The sequence below is a fragment of the Pseudomyrmex gracilis genome, unplaced genomic scaffold (assembly GCF_002006095.1).
Source record: "Pseudomyrmex gracilis isolate BER0280 unplaced genomic scaffold, ASM200609v1 scaffold_464, whole genome shotgun sequence".
Classification (NCBI taxonomy): domain Eukaryota; kingdom Metazoa; phylum Arthropoda; class Insecta; order Hymenoptera; family Formicidae; genus Pseudomyrmex; species Pseudomyrmex gracilis.
Window position 1 is genome coordinate 24,800 of NW_018021048.1, and position 25,866 is coordinate 50,665.

At 29.1% G+C, this 25,866-nt stretch overlaps 2 protein-coding genes across 4 annotated transcripts; both read left to right on the plus strand.

Moving 5' to 3' along the window:
• The first annotated feature begins 765 nt into the window (after positions 1-765).
• Positions 766-13,985, plus strand: LOC109860756 (aminopeptidase N-like). 2 transcript variants are annotated; one of them, XM_020440037.1, is made up of 14 exons: positions 4,262-4,499; positions 4,600-4,780; positions 6,085-6,584; positions 6,707-7,123; positions 7,201-7,384; positions 9,663-9,819; positions 10,344-10,428; positions 10,601-10,974; positions 11,159-11,472; positions 12,026-12,213; positions 12,491-12,826; positions 13,000-13,069; positions 13,337-13,384; positions 13,587-13,985. In XM_020440037.1, exons 2-14 carry the CDS (start codon positions 4,778-4,780, stop codon positions 13,701-13,703), a joined length of 2,793 nt encoding a protein of 930 aa, XP_020295626.1. In that variant the 5' UTR covers positions 4,262-4,499; positions 4,600-4,777; the 3' UTR covers positions 13,704-13,985. The 2 variants fall into 2 exon arrangements, with proteins under 2 accessions (XP_020295625.1, XP_020295626.1); XM_020440036.1 differs by lacking the exons at positions 4,262-4,499; positions 4,600-4,780 and adding an exon at positions 766-1,157.
• A 3,145-nt stretch (positions 13,986-17,130) lies between these two features.
• Positions 17,131-25,602, plus strand: LOC109860757 (glutamyl aminopeptidase-like). 2 transcript variants are annotated; one of them, XM_020440038.1, is made up of 13 exons: positions 17,131-17,243; positions 17,999-18,504; positions 18,629-19,048; positions 19,139-19,370; positions 19,439-19,592; positions 21,727-21,811; positions 21,961-22,340; positions 22,524-22,837; positions 23,387-23,574; positions 23,826-24,161; positions 24,337-24,406; positions 24,953-25,000; positions 25,208-25,602. In XM_020440038.1, the coding sequence occupies exons 1-13, from the start codon at positions 17,241-17,243 to the stop codon at positions 25,298-25,300; spliced, it is 2,829 nt and encodes a 942-aa protein (XP_020295627.1). In that variant the 5' UTR covers positions 17,131-17,240; the 3' UTR covers positions 25,301-25,602. The 2 variants fall into 2 exon arrangements, with proteins under 2 accessions (XP_020295627.1, XP_020295628.1); XM_020440039.1 differs by having other exon boundaries at positions 21,964-22,340.
• Positions 25,603-25,866: the final 264 nt, after the last annotated feature.

Genomic DNA, 25,866 nt, shown 5'->3' on the forward strand with positions numbered 1-25,866 from the left:
TGATATAGTAGACTGCAAGACTCTTTATAGGTTTTATTGAGCGTATCGAACAGTCAAGTAACATCTTTGTTTTATAAGCACTAAAAACTAAAGATAGAGTAATGCAGTAGCACAGATAAAGCATTCTTTTTTATATCTACGGGTTTATCTCAAAGTATCAATCAGAAGCAGAAGTGATTTGATTGAACACTGATGAAAAGTTATTTATTAAACTATAATAAGTTCAATAAGAAAAGAAATCAATTTTCGTATAAAAGAAGAATAGAATTCCGCACAAAATCGCANAGTGGTGATAATGATATGCGCGAGAGATTAACAGATTACTCGCCGATGGTTGTAAGGATGGCTTTCTGATACAAGATATGCTTGAAGCGGACAATTTTTCGTCCGTTCCGAATTTCTNATCTTATTGACTTTACATATAGTTTTTGAGCTTTATTTTGATACATGTACACGTCAAAAAGAACCATGAGAGCAGCTACTCCATTAAAAAGTCTTACGTTACGACGCTCTCGGCTGATGCTTTTAACATCATAAACCCATAAAAGTGCAGAAACTACGGCGCAACATCCACTTTCAAACGTGCAGTACGAATGTAATCCAATTTAATTTTGTGTTGCAATAACTGTTAAATAATTTAAAACATTTTTCATATTTTACTTAGTCGTTTTAAAGAAACAAATATTGAACTTATCATTTTAAATAAACAACGTACATGAAAGTATTTGCATGTTGCACAGTCACAACACATATTTCAAAAGTCATATGTTTATCACTATACACATAATTGTCGTATATCGCGGTTTATAAATTAAAGATTAATCTGTTTCTTTACTATGCGCGCTTGTGCCTCGATAACGCGATTTATAAAATGCGGCATTTCTATGGAACGGAACAACCGCGTTATATAAAAGTTACCTTTATATATGTATGTACATGAAATACAACTTAAATAAGACGGTTTCCACAATACACATGTTTACATCGTGATATATAGTTCTCATTTCACGAAAACGACTATCGTGCAGTTATCGAGTATCTTTCGAATAAGCATGATCGCAGATATTCATAGCCACTTCGTTTTTNATCTTATATGATAATACTTCTTGTGATTCATGTTTTATATTTTAATGGATAAGATAATTATTTTAAACATGGTAAGTCACATTACAAGCTTGTATATTATTTGTTGAATATTTATATTCTTTGTCACCTATAACTTGTATCTTTCATCATATGCTGACAAAATATAGAATCCGTTCTTTATATATAACATTTCTTTGTTCTCTCTCTCTTTCTCTCTCTCTCTCTCTCTCTCTCTCTCTCTCTCTCTTTATATATAAAATATATATCTACTTTATATATATCTATTTTTTTTCTTAGTTATTGTACTACGCATAATACTTGTTAATATTCTATACATTATTATATTATTATTACATGAATATTACTACGATTTAAAAATATCTTTGTTACATTGCCGTAATATGCAATGTGTGACGTATTATATTATTAAAACGCGCTCACAAAATGTGGACAGTTTTCTAGAAAGTAAAACTTTGTTTGTTCAAATAATATTTTTGTCATAAACGTTCTACAACTTTGGATTTTTTTTTTCAATCGTTTTTCTATATGTCAAATTGATGAAAACAACACAATCATGACAAATATTATGTGAGTGTATGTGTATACGTGTATATGTACGTGATAAATATAAAGACATCGCGGCATAGTGATAAACGTACTAATAACGGTCATACATATCTGTTGGTGGCAATTATATTTGAAAAAGCAATCTATGGTCGCGTTTAGCAAAACAAACGTTGAGTTGTTTTCTTCTCAATATTCGACGTTGAGTAATTGGTTTGCTAATTATATTTGAGCTAATTCTATTTGATTATTACAAAGCAGCTTGTTCTCTCTCTGCTGTACGCAACCATTTATTTTGTACAATTTAAATACGTATGTTGCGTTTTTTTTTGCATACTATTGTCCAGCAAACAATTTACTTTTATAGATTTACAGTACGCAGATGCTTACATTCTTTGGAAATTTGTGCTTAATATTTCTAATCGGAAATGCTTCTTCAATTGAGAAGAATGTATCTAAAAAATTGCATTGCATAAAACCGATATCTTATGAAATGAAGATTTTTCCGCAAATACAAAATAACTCTCTTAACGTTGAATCTCANGTCGAAATAAACGTTACATGTTCACAGTCACCTATAAGATTAAAACTTGGACCTTATTGTGATGAATCGAAAATTTCTTTTCTTGGTAGTAATATACGCGATAATTTTACTTTTGTACTTTGGACAACGTCGAAGTCAAATTTTACAAAACATCGATTCAAAACCATCAGAGTCATTCTAGTGAATCGCAAAAGTAGTACAGAGTCGCTTCAAATAACATATCTAAAAACCGGAATATACAGGATAAATACGGTATATAATTGTACTTTAGACAAAGTTGCTACTGTTTTATCATATGTACAGCAATCTGAAGACATAAAGTAAGTGCATAATAACTTGAAGCATTAATTAGTATTACTGTTGTTCTAATATAATTTATATATACTTTTATTAGAGTAAATTATTAATTTATCTCTAGCACTCACGTTTTTCACTATATAGATACTTAATTTTGCCGCGTATTCCCGCTGAATGGATATTTCCATATTGGAAAAATTCAGCAACTAAGGCTACATATAGTATTCGCATTTATCACAGCAATGATAAAATTGCTTTTTCACATATGCGTGGTTATAGAACTCTTGAAGGAAATATGTCCTGTACATACTTTCCTCTTACACCTACAGTAGTGTCTACTCATTTAGTATCAGTAGTAGTCGTATCTTTGGAAGTTTATTTTTCCTTAAATAAATCACATATGACAAGTAGCTTGGTATATGCAATATCTGTTATTAAAAATATCAGGTACTATATTAAAAACAATTGCCCGAAAAGCCGGAGATTCCAGGTTCGACTCCTGGCTGAAGAGTTTTTTTTGCAATATTTGAAAAATTAGTTAGGAGAGTATTCGGGATTCTTCATATATTTGATGCAGAAGCATCTTATATGATTTAAAGAATTGTAATTTCAATTCTAAAAAACTCACGTGAAAAATATTATACGTGAATTCATATATATATGTATATATATGTATTCATACATACTCACATTTCCGCACAACACCCTGGGAACGACTTTACATGACCTTCTATTCATATATTAGTTTAAAAAACTATAGAGCCCGAGAGTAATCTCTATTAATCACTATTGTCTTTTAATTTTGTTTAATATATTTGTTTAAAACAAAGGAATGTTGAACTGACTATTTTAAAACATCTCGTATATAAGAAAGGTTTTGCATATTGATCAGTGAAAATTTACACTTTAAAAGTATTTTTTTTACTACAGATAGCTCCCGTAGAACGCGGTTTTGATATAACGCGATTTATAAATTGTAAAATGGAGACTAAGTATTTTGTTTAGTCAATATGCGCGCTTATGCGAGTTTCGTATATCGCGATTTATAAACCGCGGCATTTTTGTGGAACAGAATATCCCCGACTTACAAAAGCTACCTTTATACAGTGGCGTAATAAGAAAAGACAGCGACCAGAACGGTTTTTTTTCTTATTTTTTATAAGATTACTTTAATATACTAATTTTAATACCTACCAAATAATTGTTTTAGAGTGCAGTCAAAGCTTCACTGCAAATGTTTTGAAGCATCGTTCTATCTTTATTTCTCGTTAAATGTAGAATAAAGATAGAATGATACTTGCAAACATTTGCAGTGAGACGTTGACCGCACCCTTAATCTTGTGAAAATTATTATTTTAGTTTACATTTTACTTTTTTTAATCAATTAAGTTTTTATAAAAATAAGACAAAAGTAATGTCTTGATCGTAAATTATTTGGCTATTTATTTGCACAGTTGTCTGTGTTACAGACTGTAAATATAAAAGTGCGACCGACTCGTACGTTTGTGCGCTACGTAATTATCTCGGAAGAAAAAAAGCGTATTATTAATAAGCAAGAAAAAAAACAAAGCAATTTTTTTATTCTACACCGATACCTTTAGCAATTTTTGATAAACAAAAAACGCCGAATTTGTTGAAAAGACATTTTGTGTCTATTACGCACGTTGAAAAAATAAGAATAAATGAGATTTTTGTATTACATTAAACAATGATTAAACTTTAACCTTTTATGGGCCCATGTAACTTTCAAGTCACAAGCTAATATATCCACATTTTACCAAATAGGTTTAGTTTTTTTCACAAGATGATGTATACGTCTTAATTATATAATGCCTCTGAAATAACCAATAACACTATTGATGACGGTTGGCAGCACCATCAACCTGAAATGTCAAAATAAATACTTTGCAAGTTGTCTGCAAGAAAAAAATTCGGCCCACAGAGAGTTAAGCATTAAAATCGCGGTTTTATATTGCTCCATTGAGCCTTTGTTAAGACAGTAATCAAGGTAGACAGTATCGCTTTCTCCGCACCACTTTTAATACGGCACTGTCTGTATATGTATCTACATGACATACACTCTAAGTAAGATGTTTTCTACAATACAGATGTCTTCATTGTGATGTATATTTATCACTTCACGGAAACGACTGTCCTGTAGTTATCGAGTATCTCTCGAACAGACGAGATCGCAGAAATCCTTAAACACTTTGTTTTTAACCTTATATAGTGATAATTTTGTGTTCCAAGATTTCTATTTTACTGAACACGATTATTATCTTAAGCATGGTAAGTCAGTAACAGATCGGTCGTATATTTGTTGAATATATATTTGTTGAATTTATATTTGTTGTCCAATGTAACCTCTATTCTTTATCATACGCTGACAAAAAATAAAATCTGTTCTTTCCTCTTTATATTTAAAAAGTATATATGTACTCTATTTTATCAGTTATTGTATCTACCTATTTGACAACCCGGTAAAAAATATTTCATATATACTTATATACAAATTAAAATAATTATATCTAATTATGCAAATTTATATACCAAATATGTCCATACAATTTTATACATGAAAAATATTTTACCAGAAATATACTCCATACATTATTAATACAAAAATATTACTACAATCTAAGAATATCTTTTTTACATTGACGTAAATTGCAATGTGTGACATACTATATTAGTACAACGCGCTCAAAACATGTGAACAGTTTTCTGTAGAATATAGCTTTGTTCGTTCAAATACTATTTTGTCATAAATGTTCACCATACTTTGTACTTTTTTTTTTTTTTAAAAAAAGTCCTTCTATATGTCAAAGTGATGAAAACAACACAATAATAACAAATATTATGTGAGTGTATGTGTACGCGTGTACGTGATAAACATAAAGACATCGCAACGTAGTGATAAATATGCTTATAACGGTCATATACATCTGTTGTTGGCAATTTTATGTGAAAAACAATTTATGGCCGCGTTTAGCAAAGCAATTACTGAATTGTTGATACTCTTGTCACTACTCAACGTGGAGTAACTGGTTCTAAAAGTAAGAGTCAATCATGTTCGATTGCTATAAAGCAGATTGTTTTACTGAACGCAACCATTTATTCTATACAATTTAAATCCGTTGTTGCGATTTTATTTGGATATTTCTTGTTTAACAAACAATTTACTAACTAAAAAATGAATAAGATCATACGAGCCGCTTTGCAAGATGTTATGCTGAAATGTTCTATTATATATATGTATACATATATATATGTTCACATGTAAATTTTTACACGTGTTTTTTTAACGTTATTTTTTCGCAATATTCTAAAATTAGTTCGGGGGGTATTCGGGGTCTGTCATACATAGAGATGCAAGTATAGCATACTGTATGATTTTAAGAATTGAAATTTCAATTCAAAAAACACGTGTAAAACTTTACATGTGAACATATATATATGTATACATATATATAATAGAACATTTCAGCATAACATCTTGCAAAGCGGCTCGTATGATCTTATTCATTTCTTAGTTATTACTTTAAGAGAGCCTTAAGTTTTTTTATTAATTGTTAAACAATTTACTTTTATAGGTCCACATTACGCAGATGCTTACATTTTTTGGTATCTTGTGCCTAATATTTCTAACCGGAATTGCTTCTTACAGTGATGAGACTTTATCTGAAAAATCACAGTGCATAGAACCAATATTCTATGAAATGAATATTTTCCCGCAAATACAAACAAACTCTTTCAGCGTTGAATCTCGCGCTAAAATAAACGTTCCATGTAGACAACGAAATATAAGATTATATTTCGGACGTTATTGTGATCAACCGAAAATGTTTATCAGTAGTGATTCACAAAATAATTTTACTTCTGTGTTTTGGGACATAAACTCGGTGGTATTTTCAACGGAAGGTCGATTCAACAGCTTACACATCACAATCGTTTCCGTGGATCGCGGAACTAATGAAACCAACCGACTAACATATTTACAAAGTGGAAAATATTGGATACATGCAAATTATAATTGTAGTTTAGAGAAAGTTGCAACGGTTTTTTCATATGTCCAGCAATCTGAAGAAACACAGTAAGTTAATACTAAGTTGAAGAAGTGATTAGTATTACGTTTATCCTGTTGAAGAATGATTTATATATATATTACTAGTGAAGGAATAATTTATATCTAGCACTCGTGTTTTTACTATACAGATATTTGATTTTGCCGCGTATCCCCGCTGAATGGATATTTCCATGTTGGGAAAACCCAGCAAATAAGGCCACATTTATTATACGAATAATTCATGCTTCCAATGAAATTGCTCTGTCACATACGCGTGGAACTAAAATGTTTGCAAGAAATGAGACTTATACATTATTTCCTATTACACCTTTAATGTCTACTTATTTAGTAGCAATAGCAGTCGTACCATTTGAGATCTATATCTACTCAAACAGATCACAGATACTAAGTACCATATCATATGCAGTATCTCTTATTACTAATATAACGGCTTATGTTACATACAATTGGCAAGATGTGCCACAATCTCATGTGTTTTACAGAGTACTTCCACTAAATTCGAGCCATTACGAAACTATAATAACTAAAAATCTTGTTTTTTTCAAGTAAGATACATTTTACGACAACAGCTCTCAACCAGATGAGAATAACATGACTGCACTAAGAACAATGTTATTTTCAGTGAAGCTGCCATTATATACGATAAAAACATAGATTCACTCACACAAAACAAAAAAGTAACATGTTTGGTAGCACGTAGTGTAATACAAGAAATTTTCAGTGATTGGGTAGCTACATTTAAACAGTCTGAATCTTGGTTTATGGAAGGTTTTTCAAATTTTTACGGACTGTATATTATCGATCAGGTAATTCATACATTATTATAGTTGTTTACACTTGTAATTTAAATGGCTTTTTATACACAAATATTATTTAAAATAAAATTTATCCTACTAATATATACTTATACTATTGTAACATTTTACTAGTAATCTTTTGTTATAGTTGTATTATTTTATTAAGATCCAAACATAGTAACTATACGTAAGAGTATGTATTAAATTTTATGTATACATACTTACTATACAGGGTGTCCGACAATTACTTTAACATCTCTCGTAGGCAAATAGAAGAAATAAAACTGAGAGTCAAAAAGTCCTGAATCATTATTTTCTATTACATATAATAAAGGAGTAATTATTGAATAAATCAAGCCAATCAGCGCCGATCTTTAGCCGGGCGCACGTCAGTGGGCCGCGCGGAGCGCTCACGCACACCAGGCCCGTGGTTCACTGACATGCGTTCAGCTAAAGGTCGGCGCTGATTGGCTTGATTTATTCAATAATTACTTCTTTATTATATGTAATAGAACAAAATGGTTCAAACCTTTTTGACTCAGTTTTACTCTTTCTATCTGCCTACGAGAGATTTTAAAATAATTGTCGGACATCCTGTATATATATTCATGTTTACAATATATTCATGTATACAATATCGCCACTTTTTACGTTTAATCCTGTAACTATAAAACGCAAATTTAGAGAAGATCAAATCACCAGTTTAAATTCTTACATGTTTTAAAACTTTACGTTTTTCTAGGTAAAGAAGCTTTTTTCCAATTTTTTCTTTATACATATTTTAATCATAATTATATTTGTTCATTATTTGTTTATCATAAGAACGTCAATTCTGAGTATTACTATACAATAAACTGTAAATCTCGGAGTGAGTCCCAAATAGACACAAGATAAAACGGATACGGCAAAATGTGAATCGGACACACACTCAATCGCACACGACAAGACACGGACACAGAACTGAGACAATCGGACACAGTAACAATTGGACACAAGTTGAAGCGGACACACAACGCTTGTAGTAAACATAGTATACTGACGTGACAAGCAACGGAACGAAAACTGAAGCAAAATTTCATATAGGTTTCTACTTTCCACGCAAAGCAAAAGGGAAGTGCAGTCCTTCTTTGCCTACACGTTTAGAGCACGAACAAAAAAAAACATCAAAAAAGTAATCTTGTTTTAATACTAATGCGTCCGATTCAGACTGTCGTGTGTCCGTTTCATCTCGTGTTTGTTTCAACTTGTGTCTGATTGAAACTGTGTCCGATGTACACATCTTGCTGTGTCCGATTCATTTGTGAGTTCATATGGAACACACTCCGTCTGTGACACTTATACAAGGTGTCCTAACAACTTTGACCAAGCCAAAGTGTGAAGATAGATTACATTAATCTGAATAGAAAAGTTATATATCATTTTGAAAAATTCGCAATAGGTATTGAATAGGTAATTAATAAATGACAGCTTCATGCGATCAGCTGATAGTCGCTTGCTGCTGTTCGCTGCGTTATACCGCATCACATGATCGCGAGCAAAACGCCTTCTTATCCCTTTGCTGTTTTCTTTGTACCGCCAAATATCAGCTGATTGCAAAAAGCTGTCACACGCTACACGTCGCGCTTGCTTGTTTACTCTGTCTCTCGTTGCTAGGATATTGCATGAAGAAAGCCATTTTTCTTCACAGCTGATAAGCATACGTCTACAGCGTCCGGACCATCGCTTCCCACGCGCTCATTGGCTTACATTTATTAATTAACTATTCAATACCTATTGCGAATTGTGCAAAATGATATATAACTTTTCTATTTAGATTAACGTAATCTACCTTTATACTTCGCTTTGGTCAAAATTTTTGGGACACCCTGTCTAAGCATACGTAAATAGAGACGATATTTACACATTTTTATATATAAAACATATAGAAATAGTGTGTGTAATTTACGCATATACAGAACACAAACCCATATAATGTCTATGTCTTAAATATCACAAACTTTTTTTTTAAATGTTTTATATCATATATATATATATATATAATATTAAATATATTAAATTAGTGTATGGTCATATAAAGTTTTTTTTATCTTACTTTCCGTTAAAAAATGTGTCGTATTGATAATACGCTGCTTTAGTATAAGATTTTCTACTACAAGATGTCATAAAGTCTGCTCTTTTAAAATCGTATTGTTTAAACTATATTAATACATAAAACTGTATTGTATATGCATATATAATAGCTGAGTTACTTAAATAGTATTTGTATACTTTTATTAAACTATTGTAGATTTTTGGTCAATCTTTACTGAAGTCGCTAGTGGTCCAAACACGACGGGGAATTCTTGATTTTATAGAAGCAATTATTACATATGATCTTCCAGTTACAGAAAATTCACCGTCCATACCTAAAAGCTCGATTTTTCTCGAAGTGTGGCGAAAAAGTGGTAAGAGAATTATATTTATTGGGTAAATTTTCACTTAATTTACATTTCACATATAACTTTGTTACCACAACATTATGAAAAATCGATATATACACTTTAGAAGATGCTGAACTGACGGCGAAAGTTTGCTTCAGCTGCCACATTCAGCCGACATTAGTTTTTTTTGTGTGTGACAAAAGATTAATCAAAGATTTTTACCTTAAACGGATGCTTACTGCGATGTGCTATTTCTGTTACGTTTACATATAAACAAACAAAAACCGACTGATTAACCAGTTACAATTTTGTATGCATGTGTTAGGTCACGTTGACTGTAAAAAATAACTAATAAAATAATCTACATAAATAAACGATAAACAACACAAAAATAGTATAACTACTTTTATTTAATATATGTACACAATAGTAGCCTATGTAGTTGTTTGAATCAATTATCTTTATATTATATAAATTTATGGTCATTATATAGATAGCTTTTTTATTATAAATTTTCTATTTATTATACAATCAAAATTATGTTGTAGCAATCAATCTATTTTACATGGTCACTGACAAACATGTCCTCTACAACTTTATGTTTGAAAAAGCCATAAACTTATATTATAACACGTGAGTATATAAATTATTATGATAAGTTGCGCAAAATGTTTATTTGTGTAATTCACATTATACGGTATCGTCAAAACGTAAAGAAAATACTATTTTTTCTTTGAAACATTTATTACCTAATTTTATTACCTAACATCAGTGTACTTTTTATACTACTCTCGTTTGTTATTAGTTCACGTGATACTTATACTACACAGTCAAATTTTGATATTTTATGGAGTAAACTACTATCTGAGATGCCTACGCACAAAAACACGTCTTTCCTCAGAATTTTAACGACTGTGATAACTTCTTGGACACACGTTGGTTATCCTTTAGTGCAAGTAAACCGACACAACAATACACGGACTCTTGAAATATTGATTAGAGACTGTTTTCTAAGTAATATAGAGAAATCTTGTGTAAGCACGTGGTGGATACCTGTGACCTATACAACAATACGACAGTCTAATATCAAATATCAATCGTACTTACAACCAGACGAAAACAATATTATAGTTTCGAATATTGAAGAAGATGATTCTGCAATTTTTATAGATGTACCTGGTAATATTTTTACACACATGGATTATTAAGTTTTGTCGTTTGCTCTTACATAGTACCTTTGAAATTTTCGTCAATGTATTATATTTACTGTTTCTTGTTTTATTGTTTTATTTATCTTTTTTTTGTCTTTCTAGTATTCTCACTATTATCTTTTGTCACTCATTCTAACACTTAATTGTTGTAGGATATCGCGTCAACTACGATCGTAAATCTTGGAAGAATATTGCTCTCTTCTTGAAAACTACACCATTTAATATGTTGAATTTATCTGACATCACATTAGCTCAAATTCTCGACGATGCTTTTTATTTTTTAATACAAAATACAGATTATAATGAAAATTCTGTTTTAAATACTTATGAAAATCTAAACATATTTTTCGATATTGCCAACAATGTATTTCACATGAACAATTCCTACATAGCTTGGTATCCAATATTTACTGCTTTTGAGTACTTATCAAAGATGTTTCCGTTTTCAGAAAGTGCATACATCAAGGTAAATAGTACTAAATTAATAAATTAATTAAATGATAAAAAAAGATAAAATTAAACGATAACTAAGTTTCTTAAATTTTTATAATATAATTTATCAAACTTTGTTACATTAGTTTGTACTTTTGCAATCAATACACAGAAACTTTTGTATAATACATTATAAATAAACAAGTTGTTTTGAACATAAACATCCACATCAAAAAGAGACACAAGATAAAAAGATGAATTATATTTATCACATGACTTGTTTGTTGATATCTGTTCAAACATATGTTGTACAAAAACCTGTGATAGATTAAACAAATAGTAAATATTACTTAGATTACTATTAGATATCTGACGTTTTCATACATGTATAAGTTTCAGATAAAGAAAAAGAAACATTTACATGTACATAAGCGTTTGATAAAAACATTGAAATATGAAATGTATTAAATATAAAAACTACCACATTTAAAACTTTATTCTTACGTAAATATATTATAAACATTTATTAAATAAACTAAGTGTAAAAAGTATATCATAAAACGAACTTATATTTTATGATTTTTTAGTATAAAATTCTGGTTGTAGTGAATACGTTTCTTGAGTATTCGTCGCATACACCTTCTTCCGAAAATAATGTCATTAATCAGTTATATTACGAAGTTTTAAAATGGGCATGTATTCTCGATAGCATAAAGTGCAAAGATATTGTTATGGCTGAATTAACGTGGCATATACATAATCCTGCACGAAACAGGTACCTTATTGACTTAATAGCAAACTAATAGTATTAAAGACGTTACCTGATTATAGTTACGTTGTTTTACGTTTATATACGATTATATCACATACATTTTACATTGTTTTTATTATTGTTAGTATTAGTATTTTTTTTGTTGTTGTTGTTCTTGTTCTTGTTCTTGTTCTTGTTCTTGTTCTTGTTAAAAAAAAAAAACATTATCGCGACTAGTGATTTCTTTATTTCTTTCTCTTTCTTTTCTTTGAGTAAAGTTATATATATTGTTTCTTTGCAGACTTTTGCCAAGTTGGCAGAAATGGATATTTTGCCAGAGTTTAATGGTAGAAAATTCCACGTATGAAAACTCTTCTACATGGTATACATTAAAAACCATGCATGAAACGCAGTCAAAAGTAGAAGAAATGTTTAAATTTTTACTTTGTTCTAGACTTCGCAGGAATATTTTCTTATCTTTTAATTTCTTTGCAATTAATTTTCTACCATCTTATGGACGTAGTATAGATTTAAAGAAAAGTGATAAAGTTTCTTTTCTTTTTAATCTTTTTACAAGGCATTCAAAAACTCTTGCATCGCTGACGTCTATACTAGAAGAAATACGTTCCATAGAAAGGTAAACTATTTTTTTGTATGTATAGACTTTTGCATATTTACATAATGTAGTTACGTTCTATATAAACTGCATATGAAATCCATTTGCCGCATATACGATGTTGTATTATAATATATACTTAATACGTAAACAAATAAATTTTACATATTAATTTTCATTGTTACTTGTGACAGCGACAATAACATACATGCAATAATGAACTGTATTATTAATAACATACATTCAGACGAAGGCCTGTCGATGGTATGTATAGGAAGTACTAGATATAGTCATTTGCTTTATCAATATATATAGTTTACTTTATCTAGTTTTATATATATAAAAACCTACACATTTCGGTTTTAAAACATATTATATATTTATATACATAAGTATGGTAGACGTATTTTGTAGTTATATATCTTACATTGTTTTTGATATAATATAGGAATAACAATAGGTAATATTATGTGGTTTTATACAATGCGCACGCACATCACATTCAATGATAACAGCACAAAATATTTTCAGGTTCGCAATGAAAAGTTCGTACAAATGCTGAGGGACAGACATCGTGCGGTAAATATTTTTATAGACTATTTGAAGTATTCTATAAGTAGTGTTTCTTGTAGTTTAACGATTTTTTTTGTTTTTCTAAATGTAAACTATTATATATTTATAAATTGATATTTTGTTTGTTTTTCGAAACATATACTTTTTTTTATTTAATCTTTGCAAACTTATACAAAATTATTATATAAGTTATTGTGATTTGTTTCAGCCATCTTATGTTATTTACGCCGTGAAAAAAAAAGTTGATGATCGTCGTGATTTTCTAGTTAAAGTAAAAAATAACTTTTTTCCAAGCGATAAAATGCATTTATTTACAGAGATTTAATGTTAGACTTGTATATTCGTTTTCTTTATCTTAAAGGAACAAATGCTACTACTTACTTGTTTTTCTCAATACGTATGTGACTTGTGTGTAATAAGTACAGTTTTCTTTTATGACAACAAAAAATATTTATTACTTATATTTAAAATCGGTAATACAGTTTACCGATTTTAATATAGTTACTAATTCGCGCCAGTTGTCCACAAAAGAAAATCAGATTGGTATTAACAATAAATAGTTTTTATTAATATAGTTGATTAAAGTATTGTTGTAAAGTTAAGTATTCAAAAGCATCTTGCACAAAAAATAAATAAATATTAAGTACATAGTAAAACAATACAACATATATACATAACATTATAGAAATAAAAAAAAAGTTAGATATTATTTAATGTTAAGTTTAACAAGATTACTGATTAAAACTATTACTAATACTTATGAAACAATAACAGTTAGGGTAGTTTTACTCTATTATGTTTTAACTATAAAATAATTTTTGTTATATAATTTTTATTTACAATAAAAAGAACATTTGCACTTCATTTCTCTGGTTACTTTTTAATGTTTCTTAAGGTTTAACCCTCGGGGAACACACCTATTTTTTCAATCAAGAAGAACAATCTGGGTCAATTTGACCCTGTCCACTTTTTGGGATGCTACCATTTAAAATGCACTTATCCGATTGGCTTGAAAAAATTTTCGGATATATTTTGAACAGTTTGTAATATGCCTATATAGTTTTTAAGTGTCGTTAACATTATTAACATTGTAAAAAATATGTTACAAAAAAGCAAAATTGAAGCAAAATATTTTGATCAAAGTCGACGAACAGGGTCAAATTGACCCAGTGTGTTCTCCGAGGGTTAAACAATGTGCAATATTTTCTACCAAGTTTATATGTGATCATATTTATATAATATAATATATGATCCTTTTCTTGTGCTCTACTACAAATACACTAAGAATGTGTTACCACAAACGGAACTATATTGCTTGCTACTTTTATCGTCTCTTTTTGAAAAGTACAAAGTTACAGTAATTTAATTTCTATAATAATATTTGGTGTTACAAATCTTCTCTATGACAACTTCTCAAAATGGACAAATAATGTCATTTGTCATAATTTTTATCCATTGTTTGACTTAGTTTGACCTATAAACATTTTTATAATATTACAAAAGACTCTAAAACTTTACATATATCTTTCTTAATGAACCTATTGAGACGTCATGTAACATGCAGTACACTAGATGCGCGCGTACTCTCGCACTTTAAAATAATAGATATTTACTTATAACTACAATACGTTAAAACTTTATCGACAGACGCGCTATCAGAATTATTGTGTCATTCTATTTTTGTATTATATCTAGGCTGTGTTCAGTTAAGCAAGATGGAACGAACTAATGCAGGAAATGAAGGAAATACAGGAATTGGAACTAATGAAACTAAAGGGTCGTCTACAATGGAGAGTTGTAGGCCGTAACAGTAAGAAATTGACAAATCACAATCGATTATTCTTCTGTACTTTATCTGTGATTGGTCAATTTCTTACTATTACGGCCTACAACTCTCCATTGTAGACGACCCTTTAGTTTCATTAGTTCCAATTCCTGTATTTCCTGCATTTCCTCCATTAGTTCGTTCCATCTTGCTTAACTGAACACAGCCCTAATATGCAATAAAATAGAGCAAAATGAAATAGCGCTCTTCTTTACCGCAGCTAACTCTACAGTTTTACATCGAAGTATCAATCAAAAGCGAAGGTGATCAGGAACCCTGATTACAGATCATTATATTCTACTATTTAATTTTTCTTTGTGTATGTGACAATCTTTACTAAGTTCAGCAAAAAAAGAAAACCGGTCTTTGCATAGGAAAAGTAAAGAGTGCAAAGTGGAGATAACGGTTTGTGTTAAATTGGCGGGATACTCGCTAACATTTAATGGCTGTAAAGTAAGATGGCTTTCTGATACGAGATATACGCAAACCGAACAAGTTTTTGTCCGTTTTACTTTACATTTTTCATTGAACTTAGTGTAGTTTGCAGGCGTCATTTTGCTCTGATTTATGTATATGTCACAGAAAAACCTGAGAGCAGCCAAACCATTAAACTTTTTTCCGACATAATCGCAGTTGCTGCTTTCAACATTACGTATCCATAAAAATAGATGTATGAAACACTTGCAAAGCAACAATCACTTTCAATCGTAGACAGTACAAATGTAATCTTCTTTGAGTCTGTGCTGCAATCACTTTTAAATAGTTTAACAATTTGTTTATAGTTTATTCAATGTGTGTAGTTGTTTCAAAAAAACAAATATTGAATTGATTATCTCAAATAAAACATTTCGAATACGAACGTTATCGCATATTAAACAGTGAAAATTTACATTTCAAAAGTCATAGTTTTATCATTAACCATATTTCTATCAGTAAAGATAACTTTCGTAGACCGCAAATTCAAATGAACGCGATTTACATATTAGAATGGAGACTAAGAGTGCGTTCCGTTTCACGCATATGAGCGCATTTATCTATAGTACATGTCACGTATAGTATAAACAAATGCGAGCATATACGTGAAACGGAACGCAGCTTAAGTACTTCGTTTCTTCACTATGCGCGCTTATGCGAGCTTCGTATATCGCGATTTATAAAACGCGGCATTTCTATGGAACAGACCATCGCCGAACTCCGAAACCTACCTTTATACAGTAGCGTAGTAAGAAAAGACAGCTACCGATGCGGTCTTTTTTCCTTATTCTTTATAAGATTACTTCGATAATAATTTAAATACCAGCCAAATAATTGTTTTACTCTTGTAAAATTCATTACTTTTTTTTACGTTTTACATTTTTTTAACCAAATAATGTTTTATAAAAATACAAACAAAGTACTTACTTGATCGTAAATTATTTGGCTAATTATTTGCACAGTCGTCTGTGTTACAAACTGTAAATACAACAGTGTAAACGACTCGTACGTTTGTATGCTACCTAATTATTTCGGAGGAAAACAAAACGCATTACTAATAGCAAAAAAAGACAAAGCAAGTTTTTCATTCTACATCAACGCCTCTAGTACCTTTTGATAAACAAGAAACGCCGAATTGATTGCAACAACATTTTCTGTCTATTATGCAAAGTGGAGAAGTAAGAATAAATGAGATTGTTGTATTACATTAAACAACGATCGAACTGTAAGCATTTAAATTGCGGTTTTATATTGTTCCATTGAATCTTTGTTAAGACAGCGATCGAGACGTACCGCTTTCTTTGCACCTTTCTCAATACGGCACTGTCTCAATATGTATCTACATGACATACACTCTAAGTAAGATGTTTTTCACAATAGAAATGTTTTCATCGTGATGTATATTTATTACTTTACGGAAACGAGTGTCCTGTAGTTATCGAGTATCTTTCAAACAGGCAAGATCGCAGATATCTTTCGACACCTCGTTTTTGTGACCGTATATAATGAGAATTCTTGTGTTCCAATTTTCATATTTTAATTGATGGGATTATTGTCTTAAATATGGTACGTCACCATAAGCTTGTACATTATTTGTTAAATATTACTATTTGTTGTCAAATGTATCTTCTATCTTTTACACGCTACCAAAGTATGAAATCCGTTTTTTGTTTTTTATATATAAAAACTATATATCTACTCGATTTTCTTACTTATTATACGACTCATATTATTTGTCACTTTACTCCGTACATTAAAATTACATAACTATTACTACATTTTAAATTCTTTTTTGCACTGATGTAATTTGCAATGTGTGACATATTCTATTAATAAACCGCGCTTAACAAATGTGAACAGTTTACTGTAGAATATAGCTTTGTTCGTTGAAATGATATTTTGTCATAAACGTTTCACAAACTTTGAACTCGTTTTTCTTCATTCGATCTTCTATATAGCAACTAAATGAACCCATGACAAATATTATGTAAATGTATGTGTATACGTGTATGTGCAAGCGATAAACAAGGACATCCTAGCATAGTGATAAACATACTAATACTAACGGTCATACACATCTGTTGGTNGCAATAATATTTGTAAAAGCAATTTATGACCGCGTTTAGCAAAACAAACATTAAGTTGTTGTCTTATCAATATTCGACGTTGAGTAATTAGATCAATAAGTAAGAGTTATGTATATTTGAATATTACAGAGTAGCTTGTTTTGCAAAACGCAACCATTTATTCTATACAATTTAAATNTGTTGTTGCAAGTTTATTTGCATATTTCTTGTTTAACAATCAATTTACTTTTATAGACGCACATTACGCAGATGCTTACATTNTGTGGTACTTTGTGCTTAATATTTCTAACCGGAATTGTTTCTTCCACGGATGAGACTTTATCTGAACAATTGCAATGCATAAAACCGATATCCTATGAAATGAAGATTTTTCCGCTAATACAAAATAACTCTCTTAACGTTGAGACTCGCGTCAAAATAAATGTTAGCTGTTTACAGTCATCTATAAAATTAAATTTTGGTCGTTATTGTGATGCAACGGAAATTAATGTTTTTGATAATAATATTTTAAATCGTGATAATCTTACTTCTTTGTCGTGGATGTTGGTGTTATTTTCGAATAAAGATCAATCCAAAAGTTTACTCATTCGTGTTTATCGTTTGAATCGCAATCTTGGAGACTTCACATCTCAACAACTGAATTTACAAATTGGAATATACTGGATAAATGCGGTATATAATTGTATTTTAGACAAAGTTGCTACTGTTTCATCACATGAACAGAAATCTGAAAAAACGAAGTAAGTGCATACTAACTTGAAACATTATTTAGTATTACTTTTGTTNTGTTGCACTATGACTTATATATATATTGACAAGTACTGGAACAAATTATCTTTAGCACTCCCGNTTTTCACTACACAGATATTTAATTTTGACGCGTATTCCCGCTGAATGGATATTTCCGTATTGGAAAAACCCAGCAATTAAGGCCACATTTAGAATTCGCATTTATCACAACAACGATGAAATTGCTTTGTCATATATGCTTGGTACTAGAAGTCTTGAAGGAAATATGTTCTCTACATACTTTCCTTCTACACCTACAGTAATGTCTACTTATTTAGTAGCAGTAGTAGTGGTATCTTTGGAAGATTATTATTTCTCACATAAACCACATGTGAATAGTAGCTTGATATATGCAATATCTGTTATTGAAAATATGAGGTATCATATTGAAAACAATTGGAAAGGTGTATCATGGTCACGTATGCCTTATCACATACTTCCTATAATTTCTAGCCATTACGAAACTTTAATAACTACAAATCTTATTCTCTTCAAGTAAGATACATAACTCAAAACAATAAAGAAAGTTCTTAAACTGCTGTATCAAGAATGAATCGTTTGCAATAAGAACAAACTTCTTTGTAGTGAAGCTGACATTACATACGATAAAGAATTAGATTCACTTACACGAAGAAACAAAGTAACATGTTTGATAGCACGTAATGTAATACAAGAAATGTTCAGTGCTTGGTTACTTACATTGAAACACTCTGATTCTTGGTTTATAGAAGGTTTTTCAACATTTTACGGAATTTATATTATTGATCAAATACTTCATACATTACCATATTCCAATACACTTCTAACTTACAATAAGGTANTTTATATATTTGATAAGAAAAATATATGATACTATTAGTTGTATAAGTATACAAACTTTTATAGATTAACGTGATATCTTTACTGAATTTGATGGTGGTTCAAACACGACGAGAAATTCTTGATTTTACAGAGGCAGTTATTAAATATGATTTTCCAGTTGTAGAAAATTCATTTACATCTCCAAGCTCGACTTTTATTAAATTGTGGCGCAAACATGGTAAGACAATTACAAATAATAAAGAAAAGTTTAGTAATTTAACAGTTTGTAAATGTACAGTAAAATGTCCGCCAATATTATTTCCGTTATGTTTATCGATATTTCTAGGACCTTGTGAGCTGCGTTATTCTTAAAATATGTAATTTTACAGTCATTTTAAAACATTCTATAGTCGATAAAGTATACACATGTTTACTTCATTCTTAATGTTCTTTTTATTTTAATGAATTTTACTTGCAATTAACAGGAAAACAAACTAATCGGCTTATTGTTACTGCGTTATACTCTTTGAAAATGCTACTGCTCTAACACTACTGTATATTTATATCTAAAATTTTAGAGGTATATCTAAATAATACTTAGTAAAGAAAAGTGTATTTAAATATAATTGATTTATATTTTTAAAAAATTAGATATGCATAACTTTTGAAACATAAACAAAAACTAAGAAATAAAATAAAATTTGGGTATTAGAGCCGTTTTGCAGGATGTTGTGCAGAAATATGTATGCGTATATGTACGTGTTTAAAATAAAATTTTATTCAAAAATTGAAATTGTATTTCAAATACGTATTTATATGAATATTTTCTATTGTATATAATTGTATTAATATTTTATATGATATATATATACAATATAAAAGCACATTTCCGAAAAACATCCTGCAAAACATTCTGGCTCTAATAACCGATTTTTATTTCATTTTTTAGTTTAAAGACTCAGAGCCCGAAAAATCTTCTTCTTTAATATTAATTCGATGAACGAAAACGTTTATGTTCAGTTTGGTGTTTAAATGTAAGTTTTTTAACGTCTACGATGATTCATTATGATTAAAAATACTTTTTGATTCATATTTTGAGTAAAGTAATATTTTTTATCATAATGTTTTGCATTTTTGTAATATAAAAAAATACAAAATTATAATATTGTATTAATTACTAAAATGTCACTATTAATACTACAATTATTTAAATATCACAATTAGTAACTAGTATCTACAATTTTATGTAGTAGCACATATATGTACATGTTTTATTATTTCAGTGTTTTGTTTACATGTTTTAAGATATTTCTTTTATTACAATACACCATAAAAAGTAAATCATATATTTGTGATGCAACCTAAACATCCAAACTGTAATTTTTAAGAAACTTAGAATTGCATTTCAAAATATCTGTATTTAAATCTTTTATTAATTTTACTTCAAAAAGAAAAAAGTCTATACAACTATGTTATATTTGTTGTTGTTATTTTCTTATTATTCTCAGTTGTAAGTTGTACATATAAATCACTCTTATGTATTTCACACAAAAACTCACTTTGACATTTATTAGATATCACATGACGATGTTAAGGTTTACTAGACGTTTGGAGTTCTTGTTTTATACTAATTAAAACTATGTGTGTGACAAAAGATTAATAGAACCCTTTTTAACCTAATCGAATGCTAACTGTAATGTGCTTTTTCTGTTACTTTTACGTAAATACAGACAAAAACTAATTTAAAAACGTTTTTAATTGTATCTTGGTAAAATATAAACTACAACAAATAACACAGAAAAAAGTTTTGTGATTAGGCTATCACTATTTAGTATGCATGTGTTAAATCACATAGACCGTAAAGAATCCATTACAGAAACAACGTTCAACTATTGACCGTAACGTACGAAATCACGTTCAACTTGACCGTAAANTTTCAATATTCAGCGTTATATGTTCAATGTAGAGCGTTAACGGTCAAGTTGAACGTGATTTTGTACGTTACGGTCGATAGTTAAACGTTTTTTTCGTAAGGGAAGTACTACTTAAAAAAACTATCTAAATAACTAAAAAATAAACAACAGAAATAGTATAAACATCTTTATTTAATATATGTAAATAAAAGTAGTATATTTCTTTTTTAAGTCACTTGTGTATAAAGTAGCTTTATGTTCCTTAAATGCATTCATAATCATAAATATATAGAATTATTTCAATAGAAAGTCGTACTACATCACTTTGGTCCTACTTTCTTAAGTGAAATTTGTAAATTAGCTTTATCCTATATACATTTATAAGTACTCATAGTTTTGTGTGTGTGTACTTCCAACTTCATAACTTATACAATAAATACAATCGGACTTTTTTTGCAGCAATCAGTATATTTTACATGATCACTGACGAACATGTTCTATACAACTCTATGTTTGAAGAAATTCTAAACTTCTATCATAACACGTGAGTATATAAATTATTAGAAGATTTTGTGCAAAATGTTTATTCGTGTAATTTACTATATGGTATTGTCATAACGGGACAAAATTACTATTTCTTTTGTACTTTTTTCACCTGACATTGATATATTTCTTGTAATACTCTCTGGTTAGTAGTACATCAAGTGATACATACAATATACAGTCAAATGTCGATACTTTATGGAGCAAAGTATTATCAGAGATGCCTACACACAGATATACGTGGTTGATAAAAAGTTTAACAACTGTGATTACTTCTTGGATACACGTTGGTTATCCTATAGTACAAGTAAACCGACACAACAATACACGGACTCTTGAAATATTGACTAGAGACTGTTTTCTAAGTAATAAAGAGAAATCTTGTGTAAGCACGTGGTGGATACCTGTGACCTATATAACAATATCACAGTCTAATATCAAATATCAATCGTACTTACAACCAGACGGAAACAATATTATAGTTCCGAATATTGAAGAAGATGATTCTGCAATTTTTATAGATGTACCTGGTAATATTTTCACACACATGGATTATTAAGTTTTGTCGTTTGCTCTTACATAGTACCTTTGAAATTTCCGTCAATGTATTATATTTACTGTTTCTTGTTTTATTGTTTTATTTATCTTTTTTTGTCTTTCTAGTATTCTCACTATTTTCTTTTGTCACTCTTACTAACACTTAATTGTTGTAGGATATCGCGTCAACTACGATCGTAAATCTTGGGAGAATATTGCTCTCTTCTTGAAAACTACACCATTTAATATGTTGAATTTATCTGACGTCACATTAGCACAAATTCTCGACGATGCTTTTTATTTTTTAATACAAAATGCAGATTATAATGAAACTTTTGATTTAAATACTACTGATAATTTAAACATATTTTTTGATATCGCAACCAGTGTATTTCACGTGAATAATTCCTACATAGCTTGGTATCCTATATTTACTGCGTTTGAATACTTCTCCAAAATTTTTCCGTTTTCCGAAAGTGCATACATTAAGGTAAATACTACCAAATTAATAAATAATTTACATGTTAAAAAAAGATATACTTAAATGATAAGTGAGTTTCTTACATTATACTTATATAATATAGTCTACGAAACTTTACTACATTAGTTTGTAATTTTGGAATCGACACAAAAGCTTTTGTATAATAAATTATAAATAAACAAGTTGTTTTACACATAAAAATCCAAATCAAAAAGAAACACAAAATAAAAACATAAATTATATTTATCAAATGACTTGTTTGTTGATAACTGTCCAAAAATATGTTGTAAAAACACCTGTGATACATTAAACAAAAAGTAAATATTCCTTATTAGATATTTGACGTTTTCAAACATGTATAAGTTTCAGATAAAGAAGAAGAAACATTTACATGTACATAAGCGTTTGATAAAATCATTGAAATATGATATGTATTAAATATAAATAATAACTAATATAAAACTTTATATTTACGTAGATACGTTATAAACATTTATTAAATAAACTTAAGTGTAAGTGTTAATGTATAAAACAAACTCATATATTTTGAATTATTAGGATAGAATTCTGGATGTATTGAATAAGTTTCTTGNGGATTCGTTGCATACACCTTCTTCCGAAAATAATGTCATTAATCAGTTATATTACGAAGTTTTAAAATGGGCATGTATTCTCGATAGCATAAAGTGCAAATATATTGTAATGACTGAATTAACGTGGCATATACACAATCCTGCACATAACAGGTACGTTATTGATTTAATAGCAAAATAATAGTATTAAAGACCTTACCTGATTGTAGTTATGCTGTTTTACGTTTATATACGATTATAACATAAATTTTACATTGTTCTTATTATTATTATTATTAGTATTTTTGTTGTTGTTGTTGCCTTTGTTGTTCTTACAAAAAAACAACATTATCGCGTTTAGTGATTTCTTTATTTCCTTCTCTTTCTCTTCTTTGAGTAAAGGTATATATATTGTTTTATTGCAGACTTTTGCCAAGTTGGCAAAGATGGATATTTTGCCAGAGTTTAATGGTAGAAAATTCTATGTATGAAAACTCTTTTACATGGTATACATTAAAAACCATGTACAAAACACAGTCAAAAGATGAAGAAATGTTTAAGTTCTTACCTTGTTCTAGACATCGCAGAAATATTTTCTTATTTTTTAATACCTTTTTAACTAATGTTTTGCCATCTTATAAAGATACTGTAAATTTAAAACAAAGTGATAGAGTGTCTTGTCTTTTTAATATTCTTGCAAAGCATTCAAAAACTGTTGCATCGCTGACGCCTATACTAGAAGGAATACATTACATAGAAAGGTAAACCACTTTTTCTTAGGTATAGAGTTTTGCATATTTATACACAATGTATGTACGTTCTATATTGACTTCATATAAAATCCACTTGCCGCATATACGATGTTGTATTATAATATATACTTAATACGTAAACAAATAAATTTTACATATTAATTGTCATTGTTTCTTCTGATAGTGACAATAACATACATGCAATAATGAACTGTATTATTAACAACATATATTCAGACGAAGGCCTGTCGATGGTACGTATAGGAAGTACTATATATAGTCATTTGCTTTATCAATATATACAGGGTGTTCCAGAATTGCCGTACAATCTCTCGTAGGCAGGTAGAAGGAATAAAACTGAGTCGAAAAGTCCTGAACCATTTTTTGCGCTCACACACACGAGGCGCGCGGCTCACTGACGTGCGTCTGGCTAAAGGTCTGCGCTGAATGGCCTGATTTACTCAATAATTACTCCTTTATTATAAATAATAGAAAAAAATGATTCAGGACTTTTCGACTCAGTTTTATTCCTTCTACCTGCCTACGAGAGATTGTACGGCAATTCTGGGACACCCTGTATATGGTTTACTTTATCTAATTTTACATATATAAAAATTTACACATTTCGGTTTTTATACATATCATGTATTTATATACGTAAGTGTGGTAGAGATATTTTGTAGTTATATAATATATCTTCAAATGGATTTGATATAATAACGTTAATATGTAATATTATGTTTTTTTACACAATGCGCAAGCACATCACATTCAATGATAACAGCACAAAATATTTGCAGGTTACCGATGAAAAGTTCTTACAAATGCTGAAGGACAGACATCGTGCGGTAAATGTTTTTATAGATTCTTAGAAGTATTCTATACTTCTAAGTAGTGTTTCTTGTAATTTAACAATTTTTTTGAGTTTTTAAATGTAACCTATTATATAATTATAAAATGATATTTTGTTTGTTCTTATAAACATATATTTCTTTTTATCTAATCTCTGCAAACATATACAAAATTATTATATAAGATTTTGTAATCTGTTTTAGCCATCTTCTGTTATTTTCGCCGTGAAATACAAAGTTGATGATCGTCGTGCTTTACTAGATAAAATAAAAAATAACTTTTTTCCAAACCGTTAAATGCATTTATTTACAGAGATTTAATGTTAGACTTGTATACTCGGTTTCTTTATCTTAAAGGAACAAATGCTATCAATTACTTGTATTTCTCACTAGTTTTGTGAATTGTGTTTAATAAGAAAAGTTTTCTTTTAGGACAACAAAAAATATTTATTACTCATATTTAAAATCGGTACTACAGTTTACGGATTTTAATATAGTTAATAATTCGCGCCAGTTGTCCACAAAAGAAAATTAAATCTTTATTAAAAGTAAATAGTTTATAACAGTTTATTTGATTAAAGTATTGTTGTAAAGTAAAGTATTCATTAAGCATCTTGCACAAAAAATAAATATATATTAAGTACATAGTAAACCATAACAACATATATACATAAGATTATAGAAATAAGAGAAAAAAGTTATATATTATTTAATGTCAAGTTTACCAAAATTAATATATATATTGATTAAGATTATTACTAATAATTATAAAACAATAAAACTTACGGTACTTTTACTCTATTATGTTTTAACTATGAAATAATTTGTGTTATATAATTTTTATTTATAATAAACATACATTT

Coding starts and splice junctions, on each gene's coding strand:
- LOC109860756 (XM_020440036.1), top strand. CDS start 1,116: ATGTTTTATATTTTAATGGATAAGATAATTATTTTAAACATG. Junction 10,975..11,158: donor AATTTTTATAGATGTACCTG/GTAATATTTTTA, acceptor TAATTGTTGTAG/GATATCGCGTCAACTACGAT. Junction 13,070..13,336: donor CAGACGAAGGCCTGTCGATG/GTATGTATAGGA, acceptor AAATATTTTCAG/GTTCGCAATGAAAAGTTCGT.